General features: G+C 41.3%; 1 protein-coding gene across 1 annotated transcript in view; it reads left to right on the top strand.

Moving 5' to 3' along the window:
• The window catches only part of LOC144534065 (ADAMTS-like protein 1), a 94,547-nt gene that overhangs the window by 44,073 nt on the left and 25,519 nt on the right, over positions 1–24,955 (top strand). The window contains exon 3 of the mRNA XM_078275733.1: positions 21,019–21,146. Coding sequence (XP_078131859.1) covers positions 21,019–21,146 — 128 coding nt within the window. The remainder of the gene's footprint in view (positions 1–21,018; positions 21,147–24,955) is intronic.

Below are 24,955 nucleotides of genomic sequence, written 5' to 3'. Positions count from 1 at the left end.
ACACACACACACTCAAGCAAACTCACACCCTGCTGCACACACTCACAGACAGTTTTCACTCTCAGGGAGCCCTGGGAGGGAATGTAATCTGTTCACAAACCACAAAATTGAAAAATGACCCTGATACTCTTCCAAGCTGAAAAGTGCTTGCAACACAAGAAGGCATACTCACACCAAATCTTTATACAACACGGAGGTAAGCCTTTGATTTCAAGTAACACTCAAAGTAATTTAGGGATCTCTGTAGGTTGCAGGTAAGGATTCGTGTGAGTCTCTCATGCACTCTCACATTGTCTCATGTTCACACACACGCTCTAATCTTCTGCAGGGCATAAAGCAGTGGAGCTTGCCAGTCTGTAAATTGTATTCTTTAAGGATTTTATGGTCCTTGGCTTTTGCGTAACTCCGCATCTCTGGTAGCTTATTGAAAGGACGCAAACGCACACCTTTTTTCTGCTACACTTAGGGGAGAAGACAGAATTTGTATTTCAAAAAACGTTATTCAAAAATCCCTATAGAAGTCCAATATTCAGGGGTGTTTGAGGGCAAGGTTAAAATAACTAGCAATAATGACAATGAGATATAAAATATCTCTTTCGACTCCTCTTTATGTTAGGATTGTTTGACTGAAGGCCTATTGAAAAGATTTAAGGGGATTACTACTAATTAAGCAGAGTTTGTGTGAGTCTGATTACAAAACTACAGCTGTTCTAACAAATCCAAAGTACACAAAGACCTCTGCCAAACAAAGTCAAAGCAACCAAAGGAAAATTTTTGTTATTGACAGGGCACTATTCCCAGCAGCGCAGATGAGTAATGCACATGATGTGTTTAAAGGATATTCAGTGTCTCCTAATCAGCAGTATGCCTTTTTATTATAAACGTTTCGTAAACATCTCGTATAAGCAGAGGAAGCTTGTTTTAGATGGCCTTGTGGTCTTCCACAGATACATGTTACCCTCGCCATTGTACAACAACTCCACTGTGGTTGGGGTTTAATTGGTCTTACTTCTGAGTGCTGATGCATGAGGCTTACCAATGCTCTCGGGTTGATTGTGAGCACGGCCCGTTCTCTGATTCGAACACGAGCGTAGAAACCACGGAGGCTTCGAGAAACCGGGGCCTTTTTTCATTTATCTGGCAGCGTGGTATTAATTCCAAAGATGCTTCCCAGATGCACGCAATGGACACTGAATTTGGAGAAGCTGATATTTTAAGCACCGCAAAAGTGGTCCAAACCCATGTGTGATGCCAAAGCGATTTTAAAGGATCAGGATTTAAGCGTGTGTGTTTTTTTTCCTAACCAACTTTATGAACCGGTAAAACGTTGGTATAAGTTTCATTATGCTTTTGCCAATTACGTTGTGTTTTTCCTTTTCAATATTCTTTAAACCGTAAGAATTTGTGGTCCGTTCAGAAGTAGAAATAGACACAGACCTTTACAAAAAACATATCTATAAGTCCTGTATCAACCATCATCTGGTGCTTTTAAGGATGTGCATCCTCCCACAACATGCATGCAAACTTCCTGGATTCCTTTTCCCCCTTTTTCCCCCCGACCCAAATCACAATGAAAGGTGACCCAGCAGAGCATTGAAGCTTCTAGATTTATGAGCCTGTAGCGAACGGTGAAGGTCCCGCGATGAAAACCTTGCCTGGAGGCCTCGGGCCAGGAGCCAGGGTGTTAGTTGACTAAAGACAACTATTCGTGTTTCATTGTCCCCCGATGAAACATCCACATTTTGTTGTTCTGCGCTGTGACTGTGAAGAGAGTCTGTCTGTGATTTATGATCTTAATCTTCGCATCATTGTGGAGCCAATTGTGAATGTCTGTGGTAACAATATAAAGCCATCAATCACTTGATCACTGAAGAAAATCATGTATATTGCACAGAAAGTGCACATCTCTGTTCAGTTAGAAAAAAATAAGAGAAACCATATTTTCAACTCATTCCTACTGACCCCTCCAATATTAAGCACAGTTCTATTTCCTACGTTAAGAATGCACTGTATACTGTTAGGTTATGATTTGTGGCGCCTTGAGTTTTACAGGTTGAACCACAAGCAAACGAGCAGCATTTCTCACAATCAGCTTTTCTGAATGACTTCTTTGGGATAATGATAGGGGGATGAGGTACAGTAGAGGAGCTGCTCTTTCACTGGCTTGCTGTAGATGATGGAGTGATGGGTGGGAGGTGGAGGTGGTGATGAGGGAGAGGTTCTAAGGCCTGGCGCTGTTTTGCCCTCAATTGCATGGCGGCACGCTGCAATAGACACCAATTAGAGGGAGGCGTAGAGTGAAGCCCTTCTTGATGAGCTCAGCCTGTGGCTCCTGTCTGACACACACACACACACACACACACACACACACACACACACACACACAAATGTCCTTAGTACATCTATGTTTGCGAGAAGAATTCGATGACGATGACATAGCGAGCTAATGATTTAAAATGTTTGTACATCTTTGTGTTATGTTTGGATATGTCAGCTCGGTCTATGGGAGGGAGTAAGGATTTATTTTAACACCCTCCTTATTTTGTGTCTGATGCCAGAAGCTATGGGTTTATGTAAACCTCTGCCACACTTGAGAGGCCTTAGACCACCCCAAACACTCCAGACAAGCCTCGTCTTTCTTCTGCTGCACCGTGTGTGTGTGTGTGTGTGTGTGTGTCTCTCTCTGTGTGTGTGTGTGTGTGTGTCTGTCTCTGTGTCTGTCTAAATTGAAACTGATATTTGAAGCTCAGACTTTTCTGGTCTTTTCTCAAGGTTTTTTTGTACCTACTACAAAACTATCCTATTCCTGCAGTATATTAATGGATATTTTATTGGTCGGACCCGCTAATGAATGTCTTTTCTCTTGCCTTCCTGTGACCTCTCTGTAAAGGTTTTTTATTTGATTTTTAGAAGCTGCTCTTCAGTCGGCCTGTCCTAACAACCTGTTGAAACACTTTTGAGATGGGCTTTAAAGGGACTTGTAGTTTTGTCTCTCTGACACAAGATGCTGCTCTTGAGCTTTAAAGGCTGCTCAGGTATTGAGAAGTCGGTGCTTGCTCTCTCTTCTTTTCTTTTTTCTCTCTCTCTCATAATTATTTGTTATGTCTCTAAGAAAATGTATTTACACACATTTTACAGAGTATTTTTCCTGTATCTGTTCCTTTCTTATACTTTGTTAAACAAGTATAACAAAATGAATCTAGATAGAAGTAATGCTGGGTATTATTATGGGCAGCATGCTCATGGATTTTCTTTTCCTCTCCATCTCCTCTCCTGCTGTTCAGTTTTACTGTCTAAGCAGCAGCTGCCTGTATGGTAACGGTGCAAACACCTCTCTGGTAGGGAGTTCACTACAGTAGCATATTTAGACAGCTGTAAGCCCAAAAGCTCCTGTGAAAACAGGGTAGAGGTTTTTTTATGTGGGAGCGGGATGGGATGGGGGTGCAATGATCCATTGCAACTCTCTTCCTGTGCGGTTACTCTTCAGTCATGCATCCAAATGTTTCATCTCCCTCTCCATCACCTGGGCAAGCTCTGACTTGACACTAACCTTAAGGAGGACACATGAGGTTTCTTTCCATGAGCGTGCGTGTGCCAATTTTGTTTCGTAAACCGTGAAAGAGGAACTAGATGTAATTTCCGCATTTCAACAGAACTATAAAGGAACATAGCCCAAGGCGTGAGTTTTGCAATATAAACTTTTCTCAAAGTGTATTTAAGGGAATAATGTATTACTTGGCATGCTAACATAGTTTCTATTTTACACACACACACACACACACACACACACACACACACACACACACACACACACACACAGTTTCTCATCTTTCTTTCTCTCTCTCTCTCTCTCTCTCTCTCTCTCTCTCTCTCTCTCTCTCTCTCTCTCTCTCGCTTTTACTCTTACACAACACAATACCCTCAGATACACAGATACAGGCTCCCATGACGAGCAGCAACGTATCATCATTGCACAAGTCCTGTTATTCCATATCATGTATAATTTGACATTTCCCTGTGCAATCAATACCCACAGACTTCAAGATGTGGAATTTTTTTCAGTTTTATGTGCTGTACATGGCTGTCATGTAGGCCGTATCATGAAACTGCTCACTAAACAGTAGTTTAAAACCTGGATCAACTGATTTACCTGCCCTTTTGGCCACTTGTGGATAGCATAAGCACGCTGTTAATGCAACATTGAAGACTTGAAACATGTTTTAATGGTGAACGTGTTACAAATATTTGCACATCCAGCAGATATGGAACAACATTATCATTCGTTTGGAGTCGTGTTTGCTGCCACCTGAGTTCAATTTTCACTCTCTTTTTAGCTCCATTTTTGGTCTCCACCAACCCATGAGGGGAATATGTGGCTCCTTAGATGCTAAATGTTCCACTCTGTTTACCAGCTAGTCGCTAACCTTGTCTATCTACCTTTAGTGCTGGGCAGGTAGCAAACAATGTGTTTTTGCCAAAAACAACAGTATGAGAGCGGTGAGAGTCAATCAAAACAGTAAAGTTGCTGCACAACAATGAGCTAAAAGATGCTAAAACCTTGAGTGTGGGTTTTCATTAAAAAACTCAAATGTCAACATCATGGTTGCAGTTGAGAAAAAATGAGGAGATTACAATATTAGTAGGATTCATCCTTTGGGGACCATGAATTTCATGGCAATCCATCCAATAGATGTTGACATATTTCAGTGTGGACCAACTGACTTGATTATAGAATATTGATTATAGCCGCTTTACACACCACTGACTGGTATGACATCACACCAAGGATGTGACAGACATACACAGACAGACATTCATTATTTCCCCTCGCAACTCTCAGTACAGCATTCAGTTGGCACCATTGGTCCTCTTCAGTTGGTGAGGATGCGGCTCCTGTTTCGCTTTTGGTTACATACAGAGTAGTGATGTCAGCTATTTTCGTTTGTCATTATCTTGTGGTCATACTGGATTCTGTGTTTTTTTTAACTTGGCATTGCGTTGCTACAACAGCCCCATGTCCTGTTTTTTTTTATCATGGCAAAGAGCAGCTTTCAAGCTACTCCTTGCTTTCGGGCAGGATTCTGAGGGGAAATTTGGAAGGAAGAATGGGTATTTTTTTGAGTTGTGTTTATCTTGAGGCTTTGGTGATAAACCATAATATGTGTCCCCCGTGGGCCATATTTCCTTATTGACCTATTAGTCAGCGCCTTGTATTTGATATGCCAGTGGTTTTGGAAAAGAAGGGCAGGACAGCGGGCGCGTGAGTGCTCTTTTCCATATAGATCTGCGATCTGCTCAATGAGTTTCGACAGGCTGAGCTGAAATGCTATCCAGTAAATTTTACACAAGATGGATGGAAAGAGAAAAGAAGACTTGATGGGGTGACAGTCTGAAAAAGAGAGAAAATGCAGATTAAACAGAAGTGTGTATGGTTGAAATGAGTCACTATATGTGCTCTTTTTCCACCCTTTCCTCACTGCTCATGTCCCGAATGGCATTCAGTATCTGTCTCGCATTCACGTTCTTGTCTTTCCTGTTCATACTGTGCCAACAAAGAGTACTTAAGTCAGCCAAATGAATCAAGTATCAGTTTATGATATATACATCTAACACACATTCTTATAGATAAATGTCATAATCCTCCATGTGCCTATTTGCAGTTCGTTGTATCTTCTATTTGTTTCTTAGCTGATAACCGAAGCATATGGGTGAGGAATTCTTCATTGCAGAGCTGCACTTTGGCAGGCTGATGGATTGTTTCCTCTCTCTAAACGTGGGTGCTGTAGGACAAAGCCCAGCCGATGTGTTGAAGTGTGGCTGCTTAAAAAGCTGTCGGCACTCCCAGCACCATGGCAAGTTATGGACAGAGAGGTGTATTGCGTCAGAGCTTATGTCATGTCTCAGTCATACAAGGGTTAATAAGAGTTTGCGCTTGTTGAAATTATGTCATTTCAAAGTCTGTGGTTGTATATCAACGTTTGTGAACATGTAGAAAAAAAACTCTGCATGAAGAATTCAAGTTTGCGAATGTGTAGTCATTTTTACTATTTAAAAAGTTTAAAGTGCCCATATTATGAAAAAATCACTTTTTCTGGGATTTGGGGTGTTATTTTGTGTCTCTGGTGCTTCCACACTCATACAAACTTGGAAATAAAGCCATTCATGCTGTTTTGAGTGAGATACGGGTTTCTGAATGTCTTCTGCCTCCAGTCTCCAGCTGAGCTGGTCAAAATCGGCAGGGCCGTCTACGTCATCGGCCGAAACATTTGGTGTGTGCTAACCACTTTAGCTAATGCCACATCAGCTAGCTGTTTCTCCAACTTTGGCCTGTACAAGGCGGGATTAGCCGGGAAACTTCTTCTAAACGAGGGTGCACTTCCAACTTTGCGTGGATTACCTGCAAACAAGGGACATGTAAGTAGTTCTATAGTGTTGTAGCAGTGTTTTGCCATTGAGAACGAGGTGGCTAACCGCTAGCAGCGCTAGCTTCTAGCTAGTAGTCCTTACCTAGCTACTGCGCATGTGCGACTCCCAACAAAGATGGAACAGAAGTGAGATGCCTCACTCTGTGGCTAAAACAGAGAGCTCATCACACAGGGTGAAAAGAGGAGCTGCAGCAATGTGCAGTACAACAAAAATATGGTCCATCCATCCATCCATCTTCATCCGCTTATCCGGGGTCGGGTCGCGGGGGTAGCAGCTCCAGCAGGGGACCCCAAACTTCCCTTTCCCAGGCCACATTAACCAGCTCCGACTGGGGGATCCCGAGGCGTTCTCAGGCCAGGTTAGAGATATAATCCCTCCACCTAGTCCTGGGTCTCCCCCGAGGCCTCCTCCCAGCTGGACGTGCCTGGAACACCTCCCTAGGGAGGCGCCCATCTTACCAGATGCCCGAACCACCTCAACTGGCTCCTTTCCTTTCCAAAAATATGGTGTTTTTTGAAAATTAAACCATGTAAACCTATTCTGGTACAACCTTAAAATACAATTATGAACCTGAAAATGAGCATAATATGGACGCTTTCAGCATGTCCAAATATAACCTGTGTACATATCAGAGCCAAATTTGTACTTGTAACTGAAATTATAGTATGTTCATGTGTAACTTGACTGTCCCATACAGTGTGGGAATTTTGAGTGCTGAGTTTCACACCCATTTTTCTGCTTTGAATCGCTACTCAGTTGTTCACAAAAGCCATTCTTTCAAGTAGTCATGTTTTTTCTTCTTCATAGAAGTGCCATATACAACCACTTGTTTGAACCCAGTATCCTACAGGCTGTGATCAGGATGATCAGCAGTGAGGAGCAGAAAAGACCAAGGTTCAAAGCCAGTTTTCTCCGATTTTAAACTCCTATTTGAACAATAATACAAACCAACATGTTTCAGCCTGAGACGAGCCTTCATCAGGAAATGAGTAATTGCTTGAGAAGTGTTTTGCTGAAAGCCTAATAGCATGCGTATAAAAGATTCTGTGAATTTCTGTGTTTCGCAAAGGGAATTGGAACAATGTGCTCGAGGTGTCCTCCATTTGTCTTTAATCGTTTCCATATTTGTAGGTCAGGTCCAGGTCATAACAAGGAACTGAAGTACACACGCCCAGTTTGCTCCTCGTTATTGCATCATTATTTTACCAATTGAAAAATGTCAGATTTCGGAGGGTGCTCCAAGGGTTAAAGCCTCCTTTGACTACCTTTATCATATTACTATCACTTTCTCGGATGGTCCCAGAGCCAAAGACAACACACAATATATTTTCAACAATGAAAAACACATGTTACTGAATTTTCGGGTTAAACACTGAAACCTTAGCTGTGTGTAGCACATACAGGAGATCAGACACGTCTTCTTGTGGCTAGAAGAGCTTCAGCTCTCTTTGAGTGTAAATACTCCACACTCTCACATCATGACTAATAAGCTGCTGAGACAAACCAGGTGCCTTTCTATTTGGAGTTGCTGCTTGGTGTCTCTGCTTGAAAAATTGCTGTTGAACTGTTGTGTCTCGTTTTGCAATTATGAAAGAGGTTAACAAGAGTCTGTTTCATGTCTGTAGTTCAAGAAGACCTGTTTTACTGCTTTTGAACTTAATTTCTCTTAACTCTCACGTCATGAATGTAGTCATTAGACAGGATGTTGGTTCTACGTCTCTTGGAGCTGTCGGATTATCAGTTTTCTTCAAGTAGATAATTACAACATTTTCCATGTTTTGAGTATTTATCTAGGTTTTCCATTTCATGCACATTTGTTGCACTAATACCCTTTCCCTTTTCTCCGACTAACTGTCTATGGAGCCTGACATGACCATGGATGTCATATTTACAGTTCTGCAATCCTGATGGAGCCTATTGCAGCCAAAAATCTTTGGTTTCAGAGCGTTGATTACCGCAAACGGCATAACGCACGATTTCCCAGACAGCCTCCTGAATAAGCTGTCCAGGGTTTGTACTCCTCAAATGTCACAGAAACTAGTTATAATTACCTTGAAACAAAGAGAACTTGGTCCTCCTTTTAAGCGGAGGATGAAGGTATCAAACTTCTTAACTAAGAAAAACGTAAAACATCATGTTCAAACGTGCCAGAGCACTGTATCAAACTGTTAAGAGCTGGACAGATTTGATCGTAATCCAAACTTTGATTGCCGTCACAGTGGCTGAACCATTCAATCATTACCCCACCAATCAAAAGTGCTGCGTAATCATACATTTTGAGCTGTGACAAGTTTTAATCCCTGTCAACATCAGCCAAATCCCTCAAATGTATTGTACTAGTAGTACATAAAACCAATCAGTCTGTAAAATGTGAATATTAATGTCTCTTGTTGTTCCACAAATGTTTCGGTCTGGAAATAATAATAGGACAAGTGATAAATTAAGCACTGACAAGCCCCCTCTGCTTTTTAGTATCAGATAAAACGGAGTAAGCTGTTTATTACTGATACTCGTGTTTACTGATTACAAGTCCCAAATGTTAGAACTGCTGCCGCCACTGACTTGTAGCATTATGTCACCGGATAGAAGCGCAGTTCAAGGGCATACTAGTAACTTTAGAGTAATTTATTTTGAAATTCACAGGAAACCAAAACAAATTAGTCACTCGAACAGGAAAGAGTTTAGGGGGGGGGGGGGAAAGGTTGACATGGCCAGGATGCGTGTTGAATGTGAACAGCCCCAGATGCAGCAGTGAGGTCTTCTGTTCAGTTTCACAGGACAAGGAGAGAGAGGATGTTCATTCAGCAGTGTTAATTATGGAAATGAAGTCATATTTACAGTTTATTATAGTTATAGAATGTCTCTGCTACGTGTTGTTTTATTGTTATTTTAATATATAATTCAATATCTGGTACTGGCACATTTATAGTACATGAGGACTATGGTTAACTGCTCCTCAGAAGTTCCTTCCCGAGGCTTTTGCAGAGGCGCCATTGCTCCATGCGGCGCTTAGCGCCTCCCAAGACGATTGTGATTGGTTTAAAGAAATGCCAATAAACCAGAGCATGTTTTTCTCCAATGCCAGAATGCTGTGTGGACTAGCCAGACCCTCCTTTGCAGCGCTGTGGAGGAAGGTCTGGCAAAGCAAGACTAGTATAGGCCTAATTCTTACAAAAAAAATAAAATATGATTTATGTAAATCTGTGGCAGTTTCACGGAATCGCCAAAAATTCTGTGACCTCTATGTGGTCTACGCACAGATTGGCCGATCACAGCACGTTTCTTTCTGCCAGTTGGGCTGCCGCAGAGAAGCTGTATAGCTTTGCTATTATTGGTATTTTTAGCCCAATAACTGTTGTTTTAATCAACATTTATTCACCAGAATCTCCACCTTCCACCTTATCATGGTTTATTTGTATTTCTTTTAATGTTATTATTTCGGTCTATTTTGGCCAGGGAAGATGGATTGCTTTGTTGTTTATTGATATTTTAAAAACTATAACGCTACATCAATCAACATTTATTTCAATTTTATCATAGTATACATTTCTTTATTTTAATATTATTTTGGTCTTATTACCGGTAAAATATTACAGTATGCTGTAAAACAGAACACGATATGATCCGAGCTGGGCTCATGCAAAGCCGATTTCCCACAATGCAATGCGGGCATTCATTTCAGAGAATCTGACAGCGATCAGCGGGTCTTTAACGCCAGTATCGCTTCAATGTACATATATACAGTCAGTGGTTTAGTCACCAGCAACAACACGTTGCTCAGCTTTGTTCCAGTAAGTTATGCACCGTAATAACGTTTAAAGAAATCCGCGGAATACTCCGGAAGTGACGTGGTATGTGCCGCTCGGCGGATAAGAAGATAAAAAATACATAATATTCGTAATATTGATGTTTTTGTCTAACGTTGTATTTGAGGATGTAAACAATGAAGATAATAATAATAATAATAATAATAATAATAATAAAGTACATTTTCATGTATTTGTCTCACGACTGTGTGTTCGGCCGGCCGGCGGGCGGCAGCAATCTGAAATGGAATGGAGCCCACTCACGGCAGACAGCAGAAACACAGGAGTCGAACATGTCCCCCCCACCCTCCCCGGAAGAACTACAAGTGCACAAGCTTTGTAACAGGTTCTGGGGCCCGTCTATAGTGGGAGTTGTAGTTTTTAAATATATTGGTATATTTCTCATAATTAGAAGTTAACAGTGTAGAATTTTGGATACACCCTGGGGTTTTTTGGGATGGGGAACACACTGGTGTCATCAGATTTTTAAAAATATAATCGTTGAATAGGTGAAAATAGCTTATTACCATATTTGACAGTGCTTACAGTGGGTAAACTTTGGTGACCATATCTACATGACAGCTGAGGTCCAGAGCTTTCTATAACAGCTGGTCCTGTGTGTGTAGCTCCTTCTGTTGCTAAATGACAGTCTTCAAAGATGTACTGGGTTCAAGGTTCAGAGGTCAATATTTCAAAGCAGGAGTAATGTATCCTGTTCAGACTGACACATGTTTCTCTCCAGGTTGAGAAGTTTCCAACGATGTCTTTGCTATAGTCCTACGACAACGTTTTAATTTTTAATTAATTATAATTAATTTTCTTCACACATAACACTTGACATCTTGTTTTATCATACAGCTGACATATACTTACAATAAAAAACAAAAACAAAGTGATATGCAGCCAGTTAGTTAGTTTACATTGGTGTGCCAGCAGAGGATAAGAGCTACTTGGCATGGAGAATAAAGATCAGACCATATTCTTGGTGCTTGCCTGGAGAGACTGGTTTCTATATTCCTCTCCACAACCTTCATGACAGTCACCTGACAACCAAACTTTAAATGAAATGTTTTTAGATATTGTCATGCTTTCTGACATATGAATATGCGCTGTAATGCAGCCTTGTATAACATAAACCCTCTGATTCACCGTGTCTGCTCTAAATGATAACACACACTTTGAACACGGGCCTTCCAGCCAGGTGTTGTCCACATGAACACCAAGGTGCCTATAGGAGCAGAGCTGATTAATTGGTTCATCATATATGACCTCTGATACCCTCTGAACCATGTCACAACGTCACAACCAACTCCTCAGTTTGTGAAAAAAAGTGCCAAAACACATATTGTATATGTACATATACCCAAACAAAGCTACATCTCTGTGAACTAGTCCCTTCTTAATTTTGAAGGCTATATGGCTACAAGCTGTAACCACGGTGATTGATATGAGGATTATCTTCTGAATATAATAATTAAAATGTTAGGCCTACCATAAATTGATATTTCAAAAAAGTCAGTTATTTGCTCATTTTTTGTTTCTCTGTTCTGTTGAACAAAGCTGAGCAACGTGTTGTTGCTGGTGACTAAACCACTGACTGTATATATGTACATTGACGCGATACTGGCGTTAAAGACCCGCTGATCGCTGTCAGATTTTCTGAAATGAATGCCCGCATTGCATTGTGGGAAATCGGCTTTGCATGCGCCCAGCTCGGATCATATCGTGTTCTGTTTTACAGCATACTGTAATATTTCACCGGTAATAAGACAAATATAATACTATTAAAATAAAGAAATGTATACTATGATAACATCTAAATGTTGATAGATGTAGCGTTATAGTTTTTAAAATATCAATAAACAACAAAGCAATCCATCTTCCCTGGCTGAAATAGACTGAAATAATAACATTAAAAGAAATGCAAATAAACCATGATAAGGTGAATCAGATCTGGTGAATAAATGTTGATTAAAACAGCAGTTATTGGGCTAAAAATACCAATAATAGCAAAGCTATACAGCTTCTCTGCGGCAGCCCAACTGGCAGAAAGAAACGTGCTGTGATCAGGGAATCTGTGCGTAGACCACGGATGATGCCTGTCATTGACTTACATAGGCATCGCATCCGTGGGCCCGTCACGGAATTTTCGGCGATTCCGTGAAACTGCCACAGATTTTGAGTTAAGGGGCCGTGTTAATTTCACGGAATTCTGTGAGACCAGGTTGGCGAGTCAGGTAGTGAACAGAATAGTTTTTAGAGCAAAGCTTTGACCTGTGAGTTTGTCATATGCGCCACTCTTAACATAACAATATTGATTATGGCTGCTTTAAGTCAGCTATACGTTTATTAATGAGTTTTCCGAAAATGAAGTACATTTTTGGAGAAAAAAAAACCTGTTCTGAAGGCTATAATATCCAGATGATGTGGCAATATGGTCTCAATTGTGAAGCGTATGGGATCAGTCAAGCTTGATGCTGGCTAGGAGTCCATAAATAAGCCGTGGTGCTTAGAGTCTTCCAGATCTGGATGCGGGTCCCACGCTCCCCGTTTCCTTCCAGCCCACCTTGGCGACCAGTTTAGCCGACTCCAGCGGCTTTACATAGCTAATTTATAACTGTCATACCCTCTTTAAAATGCCACAGTGGCCATGGTTGGGGGAGAGAGAGAGAGAGAGAGAGAGAGAGAGAGAGAGAGATTAGCCTTTGCAATCACCAGAAAGCTGCTAAAACATATGAGCTCTCATGGATGTGCTAATGGGAAAAGCTCTGTACTCAGAACGTATGAAAACGCAGTTTCAGGAAGCAGTAAATGTCACTGCTGATTCTTAATTACTTGCCCCATTCCTCCTCTGCGCTGTGGGAGTTTTAGAGGCTTGCTCAGGTGGGATCACATTGTGGTTACTGGCTTATTCAAAATGTCACTATAAAGAGTACAGCAAATGATTATAAAATATTTTTTGAATAAAGCAGAGGTGGCTCATTCATTTAGATATTAATGATTAAATTGATTTACAATATACTGATGTCCTTGTTAACCTGGCTGTTTATGGATGGAAATGTCTGTCGATCAGTTGGTCCACCACTTTGGTCCGCACTATAATATCTCTGAATTGTCGATTATTAGATGGATTGCCATTTAATTTTCTGGTATTGTAGCCGGTATTGTGGCTGTAGATTCTTAAACCTGATGAAGGAAGCATACAAATCTCAAAATATGTGTTTTTAGATATATACTTATGCTATTGTTAACAGTTTGGTGTATTCTTTGTCCTGCTAAATAGCAGATGTAAGATATATTCACCATTTTAAATGTTGAAACTACCATCGTGAAGCCATCCAGCACCTGATGTTCCGGGCCGATGCAAGCTGACAAGATCCTTATTATGCAGCTGCTATTCTGAGAAACAAATCATTTTGTTTTCATTCATGCTGTAAAAAGTTCTGGTTCCAATCCAGGCAGAACAAATCTTCCTCTGCAGAGCTGCAGGGAGTTAGTCAGAAGGTCTACTGGACTGTATGTCAGCAGAGATAGGTCCGTTAAAGGACGAGTTGGCGTTTGTCTTTCCCTTGAGCACATTATTCATCCCTAAAATGGCCTTACTTGCAGCACTGTTCTTCCTCTCACCTTGACCCTGATATAAGTATCCTCAGTAGATGTGTTTATGGCTCTGTAAATTCATCTTTAGATTACCGCCAGGTACTGAAACCAAATTTTGCTTGTACCACTACTTGTAGACCCAGCATTTCAATGGATCGCCCTGTCATATTAAGTATTAAATAATCATAAATAATCACGATCAAGTAGTTCATAAAAGGAAAAAGCTAGAAAACTTTGATGATAATCATTAAAGACCAAGAAGAAAAAAAGGACAAATATTTAAGGAGTATTTGAAGATGCGTGTTTTAGCTGTACTATTGCATACTCTGAGTTGCTGTTTTGCAGCTCACCTCCCATCTGGCTTGAATTGGATTTCGCTGATTGTCAGGGAATTACATCTTTATTTTAATCCTCTGGTTTTGGGGGACGTGGAAGTGTGGTTGATTTTCAGCTGCAGGTCGTAAAATCACTGTCCTGGTAAAACATTTTATACTCTGGCCCAGAAAGCTTTTTAAACAATGGCTTTGGTGTAAATCATGCCTCGAGCACATACATCGTTTGTGGGGGTGGTGGGAGGCTACCATTTATCCCGCCTGAACCATTTTAAGTCTCCTCGTGGGAGCCAAGGGTTTGGGCTCTTGAGTGTAACTTAATGTCAGTCCCTGGTAACTTTAGCTTCATATGTCTCTTTTTTTTTTGAGAACACTGGGCCTGTTAACTCAGGTCATCACCCCATAATAAGGCAATCTTTTAATTTGACCCTTTATTCCTCCACAAAGGAGTTAAGGAAGGGATCAGTTAAACTTCTGTTGCCTGGAAAGCCTGCTTGGTGACCTTTTTACAAGACCTAAAAACCACTGCCAGTTTACATTTATATGTTATTTTGCACGAAAGAGCTTTTCTAGTCTAATTTTAACCTACTGTGAGTGATGACAGAAGCAATGTTGGTATGTTTTGTATCAGGTTTTAAACTTGCAGGCATGTTAATTGGTTGGTTTTCCATCATAATGTCAAAAAGGGAATTTAACTTAATTCTCAACCCAAACAATTAATCTTGTTGAAGTTGCAATGATTTGTACTTAAACATATGGATGAGCACTGTAAGTATAGTATTGAAAAAATACCTCTGTTGTGTTGCTAGTTATTCACTAGAATATATTGTTTGGGGAAAATAGGAAATGTTTTAAGAAATAACTGGCAATGTGACTGTGGTAATTTAGAGCTGTGGTACAATCATGGTCTTTAGGCCAATGTACCTCATTATTTTCCATTTAGACAGCAAAAATCGATAATATGAGCAAGATTGTTAAATGCATGTTCGGTCTTTATGTTTTGGACAGCAACCTCACCTCCTGGGAAGACTTCATGATGCCTCTGGGGGTACAATGTGGTCTTTTCTATCTATTTAAAAGTATAAAGTAAGTTGATATTTACCTAGTTGATTGCTGTGCTCTGTGGGAATGGACGGATGGTGTGTTGCTAAAAAAGATGTCCGGTGGGGCAGGAAACATAAGCAGCCAATCAACGACTATAGGTTTTACAGTTACAGTAACTTATCACTGTGATATAAATGTAATCAATGCAATAGTTTTCTAATGTAAAATAATTATAAAAAGAGACGAGCGAGAAAGAGAGCTTTCTGGAGAAATATCCTAAGGAATGCTCGTTTACAACCTGTTTGATTGTCCTGCGCTCTTTCTTACCCTGTTGGACTTTGTTAAAGTGATTCAGCCGTGTTCCCAGATCTCAGCAGATACTTTAGGGAACACAATGTTAAATAAGCAATTGAAATGATGGCCAGGTCTACAAAACAGTGTGAGAGTTTCTGTCTGTAGACAATCAGTTCCCTTTAATCTTCTGAACCCCTTGAAGGCTTTCCTCATGCAACCTAATACCCAAGCCTGCCCTTTTGTAAAATAACAATGCACATATATATATATTTATATATAGTTTTGTTTTTTTTCTCACCTCATTGTCTTCACGGATTATTGTTTAAACTGTGAGGCGACACCTCCAGCAATGTTGTGGTAGAGAACTGGCTCCAAGTGAGTGTCAGTCAAACACGTTAATTTCCTCCTCGGGTGTTTAGTTTTAAACTCTGGGCACATCACCGATGCCACAGTTTATTTTCTGAAGTCATACATTTGCAAATATGAGAAGGATTTCTTCTGAAAGCAAATATCAGAAGGTTATGGATTAAGAGTGCAAGGGGGTATAATTTCTGTGTAGGCCTTTGAAAATGTGCACGTCCGCGTCCCTTCCCGCTGGTAACACAAAATACACCGGTGTTAAGTGGAGTGTGTGTGTGGATGTGGATAATTCCCTAATTTGCAGAAGGTACAGACATCCCTTACTACCAATTCAAAAAAGCCAAGTCCTATACTGTCCGCAGCAAGTTAAGACTTCAAGACTGGTTTGCTGTGTATAACTCGAGTATAAAAAGTATGTGTGTACTGGTTAAGTGTCAAGACGTCCGCTCCGATGTTGTGATTAGGGTTGCTGCTGACGATTTGCTCTGGAGTGCAGCACATTCCTCGCAGCCTTAATTGATAGCAATTATGTGGTTTTTGATTTGGTGTTTGATTGGGAGGTGGATTTGAAGTCTTGATTCGAAGGGCACAGAGTTTTTATTGTCTTTGGAACATCAGGGTTGAATTCCTGAATGAAAACGCTAGCTACCTTGTAAGTCACATCGAGGGGCACCAGTGGGTTCGCACTGTAACTTTGACTGCTCTATATGTTTTTTAAATTTCTGTTTCAGCTTTTCTTTTTGTGTCTTGCCACGTCAAACGTTAAAACTGGAAAGTTACTCAGTGTATAGTATATTCCCTCTACGCCAAGAGCTGTCCATCTTGCTGGTTGTTTTTCTCCATAACCAGGGATATTGTCCCTCCAGGGGACACCTGGCTTGTTCCCCACCTCCACAGTGCAAATGCTCACTGGCTTAAACTGCCAGATGTTATGAAAGGCTCTATTGAAGTAGACCTTTAGCTCATAAAAAATAAAAAAGCCACCATGGCTGAGAAGTCTGTCCTGATAGCTTTAGTGACCAGACTGTCATGTGATTTACATGGGGCTCTCACATGTAACTCTTTGTAAAGCAAAACACTGTCACAAATCATGAAGTCATCTAGTCCCCAATACAGTATATAGCAGTTTTGTTAAGATGTATGTTTGGAGTCAGCATATCAGTGCATGCATGGTACTTGTTTTCCAGAAGATAATCATAAAAGGACACGTCAAACCCAAAACATGCTAGTATATTAGCTTGCTCTGCGTGACTGAGATTTTTTGACATTTCCAAAACACAGTGTTGGCAGTAGACAGAACAAAGCTGTCCAGAGCTAAAAAGAAATAATAACAGCGACATGAGCGAAATAAAATGGGGGGGAAGAAAAAGCAGGGGAGGAAAAAAAAAAGAGTATAAGAGGCAGAATTTTGAGATATCGAATGAAGAAATGGGAAAAAATCAAAGGGGAAAGAAAACTGGTTTACAATTGTTCTCTGTCTGCCATTATTCCTACTCTATGATTGACATACACACACACACACACACACACACACACACACACGTGTGTGAAGTTGCAGCTGGCCCAGCTCCTTGTTTGAACTACCACGCTTGACTGAGGCCCATTTATTGATTGGCTAGTGTGCCAGACCTGAAGGACTCGTAGGGCTTGGATCCCCCCAAATACTCCCCCCACATTCATGCATCGCACACATTCACACACAAACACTCCCAGTCCTCCTTCCCTCCCCTTCCCGAAGTTACTCCTGAGGAAGAACGGCAGCAAGTCAGAGAGGAGACGGCAGGCAGACAGACAGGACACACATAGTGAGCCAGAGAGGAGAGCATCATCCATTGGGCTCACACACAAACAAACACACACTCAGAACTTAGAGTGATTGGCTCACACACTTTGAAAAGGAATGGAGCAAGATTTTTTATCTTGCAAGCTACTGATGACAGCTCTTCTTATCCTGGTACTGTAATGTTTACTCTTTTTTTTTTTTTCAATTTCCATCCTGGAAAACTTCATTACGTTTAGTGATATATTTGTCTTTTACCTTTTTATTTCATCATTAATCCCCTTAAAATTCTTGTCACATCAAGTAAAGCTTGCAGAAAGCATGTGTTCTAATAGATTGCTTCACTGTGTAGGAGTGTGTGTGCATGTAGAGTTTGATTATCTGCAGGAGAAATGCACTCTTCAGATTGTGTAGTCCTTTCAGCAGAAGCTTTAATAAGGCAGTTGATGTGATCTGACTTGTCTTATTTACTCCTGCTCTAAGTCCCCATGTCTCCTCTGTGTTATTGATCTAAGTAGACTGTCAGGCATACACAGGTCAGCAAGCTGTTTGGTCTAAGGTTAGGGCTCCCTGTTACATTACAGTGACTGCCTTGCTTGCGGCATCACGTCAAGTACAGTGCCGTGCAGCGTGGAGCAGACGATAAGGGATTCAGCAGATGTGCAAATATCATATGTCTTGGCGACTGAAAAGGCCATCGTATGTGTATTGACACAGTCTGCAAAAAAGGCACCGGAGTCTGGTTTCATTCCCCTGTCGAGGAGTTTTCCATCTTTCAAGGAAAATGTCCTTAGTCCCAGCTGCTGACAGGTGACTTAAATAGAATATGTCCATCAGAATAACAGAATGTGGAGCTCACTGGTCTTTTATCATATGCTCATTTCCTCTTTTCCAGTTGATGTGAAAACATTGGATGGGCGACAGCCTGAGCCGTGGGGCCCATCTTCTCATAGCATTAGAGCCAGACAATAAATGTGTCTAAATGTACATGCCTTTGTTGTGTAAATGGTACTGTTGCGGTGCAAATAAAACCTTGGAGGGATTAGAGTAAGAGAGGTGGGACGTGTAGTGATGGAGAGTGAGGAAGGCTCCAAGTGGATATCCGAGCCTTTTGATTATTGGATCTAAATCCCAGCAGGACGGCCGTCTGACTCGCGGAGCCTTGTGTTCCTCTGCCTTCATTGAGAACAATAGCAGCATAGTCAGCCAAACAACCTCCTCATCTCCATCCCTCCGTCCCTTCATCGACTTCCTCTCCTCTTTCTTCACCAGCCTTGTTATGCCTCCAGCTCTCTTGGCTTTGCAACACACAGCTCCCAGCCATAATTGACTGCAAAATTCACTGATTGCTTTTCAAAGAAGAATTAAGGTGGTGTGCTAACCGGCTGCCCAGAGCACAGCCTGTGTTTATTTACTGTGGATCCAAACATTGGAATAGTTGGCCTGTGCAGAAAGTAGTGCCGTTGCTGATATATTTGGCTGTGTGCTCCGTTGGCTGCGTGTTTAGGTCTTGCTGTTCCCCTCTGCTGTTCCTCAGGCGTCATCAGCACTGACAGCCATTTATATCAGTCCCTACGCACTTTTAATAACGTGAACCCAGCACCCCGCTCCACAGCTTGCAGCATGGGTGTTTTTGCTACTGTGACCCAAAGAAAATAATCAGAGCAGTATTATTACCTTTTATATCTGCTTTCCTCTGCAAGATCCATTCATCTTTGTCAACGAAGCACAATGCCATGCTGTTGGGAAAAGGGGCCAATGAGGTCAACATAACTTGGTGTATCCTGAGTTTTTCCTTTAAAATATCAAGGCCATGTGTATCTGAAATGAAAGGCTGGCCATTCACCTTAAACTATTTGTCAGCTCCATGGGCATACATCTTTTTAAGAGCAGGTGTTACACATCAAGTTCCCATAGCTCCTGCATTATTAAATGTGTTCAGGGTAAGTGGGCTTGTTATGCCTCACAATTCATTCCTAATCTGCAGGATTTGGGATGTTTTAAGTCATTGTAAAAAACTCTGCGGGATGTGCAACCACAAACTGCAGTCGTGGTGCAAAGATCCCGTGGTGGGAGGCTGTCTTAAGCACACAAAAGCTGCATTTCTGCAATCTTAAAATATTCTTTCATGGTTCACTAACAACAGAAAGACTGCCTCAGGTTATTGTGAAAAATGATAATTTTCTCAAATATCCATCTATTCCTTTTCATGGCCTTAAATCCTCTGTTGAATGGCGGATTATTTTATTGAATGTGTTTGCACCTCTACTTTTTTAAACCACATTCCTGCTGCCATAGGAGGTCCATGATTTGTCCCAGTGTTCGTTCCAAGTCCTTATTTTTTAATTTTCCAGGTTTTCATCCGTTCAACAGGTATAGAACCAGGTTTTTGGCAGCTTTTGAGTGGAATACCGCTTGTTCTAGATAGCAAAATCAATCTATTTTCCTTTTCACTCCATCTGTACCTATAACGTAGCTCTCTAACTTCATTCAGTCAGGACTGCAAAGGGCATTGAGAAGAGCTAGGCTGCTAAGTAAAGCCAAGACAAAGAAACATAACTCATGGCACAATCCACATCAGATGACAGTGCCAGCATACAAATAAACACCTTCTTTAGAGCAAGGTGAGTCAGTCCAGTCAAATCTAATCTGAAAATACAAAAGGCCTTGAAAGGCAAAGAGGAGTTAAATGAGTTGATTGAAGGGTGGAGAGGGTCTTTATTTTTTGGCTGTCACTCAACATCTAAGATTCACATTGTCCTTGCAGTCGCAGAATTCATCTTTACATAATAATATTGACTTTGGATCCCAGAGTAATATACCTCTGCTGCCAAATACAGCACGATGCAATTAACAGACAGAGACACACAAGTGAGGCCCGGAGTTTAAGAGAGGACTAACATTTCATAATCTAAAGGATGACTCAGACGTTTTAAATATTCAAAGGGGCAAAAGTCGAGAGCTTTTGATTACTTCCCCTTGCAGTCTCTCTCATCCTGTCACATGCAATTGTGTTCCATTTTCAGCAGCTCCTGGAATTTAATTCAGGCTCTGAACTAGCAGTTCTGGCTTTTTTGTGTGCTCTGCAAGAGAATCTGTTTAAACCGAAAAGGCCACGACTCATGGCTGGGGAGTGTGTATACAGGTTGCTTCCATTGCAAAAGGGAACATAACTAACTCACTTTTATCATGTTAAATGTTTGGTTGGGTCTTGACAGGAATTAGGACAAACAATAAAGTATTGTTTGAAGGGATGAGGTAATAATGGTGAAAATGAGAAATGGAAACTGCTCAAGGATGTCCATGACAGATCACTCATATGCACTAACTCTTCACTTCCTTCACTTCTGCTCATGTCATGTCTCCTGGAGTGTAGAGCTCACGGACGGCCCGATCAGAAGAGGACAGAGACACTCTGTGGGATGCCTGGGGTTCATGGAGTGAATGCTCCCGGACCTGTGGAGGAGGCGCCTCGTACTCCCTCAGACGATGCCTCAGTTCCAAGTAAGGCCGCCTCTCAGCCAATTCTAATCCGAAAGCCTGATACATACTTTATATGTGACAATGTAGTGGACATGGGCAACACCATGGGTGATGCTCAGGCATAGTGCAATATGTAGTACATTGGCGTGCTAACGACTGCAGCTAATCTACTAACAATATCACATATTAGAGATAGGGTTGCTGCATAGAAAATATTTCTATTATGAGAACCAGAGACATACAAAATTGACATTTGAGTGCAGTTCTCACAGAATAATGCTATGTAATAAGTTTTAAGATGGGAGGGGGATTACGGTAAATTGAATATGTCTAATTTCAAGTTCGAAACTCACTGACCTATAGATAAATGGAAACATCACATGGACAATTTGTAAGCGTGTGTTCAAACGTTATCCAAGGTAATCTCCTCTTTTAACGAGCAAAGTCCGGACTGGGGTTGGACTGGTTTCCATTAAAGTGCCATATCATGGCTTTAAGATTCAAGAGAGGGAAGGAGGAGGATGGGGGGCTCTTTTTCTGTAGCTCACAGCTGTTCTGCCAAATAAATCCAGACAGCGTCCCTAATAGTGTGAGTAAATCTCACCAATCGCTCCATTCCCATGGGCTGTAATGGGAGCGCTTAAAATACATATGACTGTAATGTGACTGTTAAATAGCCCTGAGGGGTCAACTGAGATCACTTGCCCATCCACCTCCTAAAACTGTCTAGACGGCCATATGAGCCTAAATCTTGAATTCATCAGTGACAATAGGGATCTGATTTTCGGTAATGGCCTGTTTGTTTCTTCACAAATCAAAGTATAACAATCAATGTCCTTGCCAAAGTACATGCCACTTTTAATAACTCTTTTCTGTGATAGAGTTTGGGCTCTGTAAGCAATGAACCCACATTGGTTGGATTCCCACTGCTCATCATCTCAGCTTAAGTCTCAGGACAAACTGGAACTTGCACTTTGGACATCTTGGCCCTTTCATCCTGGTGCCAAAGTCACTCGGTTGGTTAGGCTTCAAGCTAACCCTGTGGGCTTAAAGATTAAAGCTTGAGGCCAAGTGTACTGGGCAAAGTGGTCAATTACAAATTGATTTGAAGAAAGAAAGAAAGAAAGAAAGAAAGAAAGAAAGAAAGAAAGAAAGAGAGGGTATGTTTTCTATAGAAATGTCACATTTATAGACTGGGAAATAGCTGCAGGGTGACTTCACCGCATTCCTCTATTTTACAGTTCCCCGAAAGTATTGCTCTCTCACTAAAGGTAGCCAGTGAGTTTCACTGCCAAAGTCCCCTCTGTTTCACTGTTTGGGGCTTCAGGGGGGAGCTCCAGCAGTGACAGGAGCAGCCAGTGAGATCATAAAACATTACAACAATCCAAAGACACACTGACAAAACAGGGCAGATCATACCCAAGGTCACAACCGAGATGTACTCTAAGGTGCTTCCAGCGTGCCATAACTATGAATCTGTCTGCACTGGTGCTGAGAAGCCAGGCTAAAAAAGCATAATGCTGTCAAAACCTCAAAGTCAATGTGCCATACCCCCCATGTGCTGCACTGTAAACATTGAGGTCAATTGCTTTTTCAGGAGTTCGTTTAATGATATCAGCAGCAGCCATTTCTCTTTGCCTGCCCAGAAATGTTTGGTCAGGCACACCTCAGAATGCCACTGGCTGTAAAAGCAATTGACGTGTTAAAAGGTGTTTGGGGTTTGAGCTCCATGTGGGATGTAGGCTGTGTGTATGTGAAGACGTACACGTAAGTCCAGGCGGGTATGTTTACAAACTCATGTGTCCTTTGGCAGTAGCAGTAATGTATGAGGTTCTTGAGGAAATGGTAGGACCCTCCGTCCCACCTCATCCCACCTCACCCTGCTGTTGCGTGGGAATGTGGGAGCAGTAGCTTGGAGCCGGGTGGCAGAACAAACAGCGCCATTAAAGAGCACAGCACAAGGCCGTGTGTGTGTGTGTGTGTGTGTGTGTGTGTGTGTGCACACCCTCCAAACCAATACCACTCCAACTCTCTGACCTTTAAACAAATGCACTTACGCAGGACCTTCTGCTAATGTAGATGCACAAGGGTTAGCCAACCTCCCAAAAGTGCACATGCTAAGTACAGACTAAACGCAGATCGCCTGGCCCTCATTAGTCCCTCCTGCACAACACACTTCACTTGATCGCAATCTCCATTATCAACAACCGCATTTGAAGCAAGTGTGGACATATGGATTGGGTGTCATAGCAAGAGAAAGCACTACTCAAATCTTTTACGAGGCTCGTCAGATTAGTCTTTTTTTTGTCCTTTTATTTTTATTAAAAGAGGCCAGCCTTGACTTCATGTTTACCCTGTTTAAATAATTGAAAGAGCAGTGTTCCCTATTGCCAACCTTCCATCATTAGGAAATAAAGATGAGCAGTCTTGGGCAGGCGCAGGGAACAATTTAAGTATGCAAGTGTTGCAAATAACTTCTCACTGCTGGTGAGGATGTTTTTATTCTTCATTGGGTCACTGATTTGCAGAAATTACAGGCAGTCGCATTAAATGACTGTGGCATTTTGGAATTTCACCAAAGCCATACCACAGCTGTGTTTAAAGTCTATCTTTAAATGGTGTGGTAGTTAAAAGTGAATTTTCTCCAAGGCAATGACTAATTAAGCTGCTCTAATTAACTTGGGCCTGGCACCTTGATTACGTCTCCTACTTTACGGAATAGGACACCACCCTCTGCGTTGCATGTGCAGTGCTAAAAACACCCAGCTTCTTGACAGTGCCACTGAGCCCATGTCCTGCCAGAATCAACAACAACAATCTGAGTACAGATTATGTAGAAGTCAATCATCAAAGGAATTGAAATGCAATTGAGGGGAACATGTCTGTACCAAACGTCATTCCATCGTATAGTTGTTGAAATATCACTTAAAAACCACGACCTCATCTCGGCTCTAGAAAAGTCATCTGGGAACCATGAATGTCTGTACGACATTTTGTTCCAATCCATCTTGTAGATGTGGAGATATTTCACTGGATAAGTGAAAACTTTGATTTGCTGATGGCGCTAGATGAAAAGTCAGGGGATCAATATAGCACTTCGGATTCATCTTCTGGACACCATATAGACATATGTTCCAAATTTCACAATCTGGGCCAATAGTTTCCGAGACATCTCGCTGCAGACTGACTGACGGACCCTTTTCTGCTGTCGCTTCATCTTTCTCAACTACATGTTACCCTTCTTAGATGGCCTGACAGCTCTCAATTGCCTAAATTGATCAATAGTAGAACTCACAGCAAGAGCATTTTTATTTCAGCCATTACAAACATCTCTTATTTATTATTACCACATCTCATGTGTGAGCTGATAAAATATATATGGACATTATGAGCCAAGCAAATCTTACTGCATATCCAATATTATAGGAAGTTATTACTATCAATTTTTCATGGTTACAATAGACTTGAGTCCATTTTTGTCTGAGGATGAGGTTATTGGCATGCTCCAACTACTCTCTGTAGTTGTGTATTTTGTGTCTATTTGGCAGAAAAGAGCAGGGTCATAGTCTGTGAGTTATGTGTTATGCGCTCTAGTCGTTTTTCCCTAACCTATGATGACGCCATGATGAATCCTTAGTCCCAGTCCTACTTCTGCTTAGCCTCCACTTTGTAGCTTCCAAAGTCAAGAGGAAATGAAAAGGGAAATTCATTTTAGTCCTTTTTTTTTTTTCTTGTTTTCTCCAACTTTTAGTTTATATATTGCTCTTCGTCCCACTGATCCAGATCTTTTCTATCTGTCTCTCAACTCTTGGTCTTTGAACATCTCTTGT

The sequence above is a fragment of the Sander vitreus genome, chromosome 19 (genome assembly GCF_031162955.1).
Source record: "Sander vitreus isolate 19-12246 chromosome 19, sanVit1, whole genome shotgun sequence".
Lineage (NCBI taxonomy): Eukaryota > Metazoa > Chordata > Actinopteri > Perciformes > Percidae > Sander > Sander vitreus.
The sequence above is the reverse complement of the archived record's forward strand: the minus strand, read 5'-3'. Positions and strand labels throughout refer to the sequence as shown.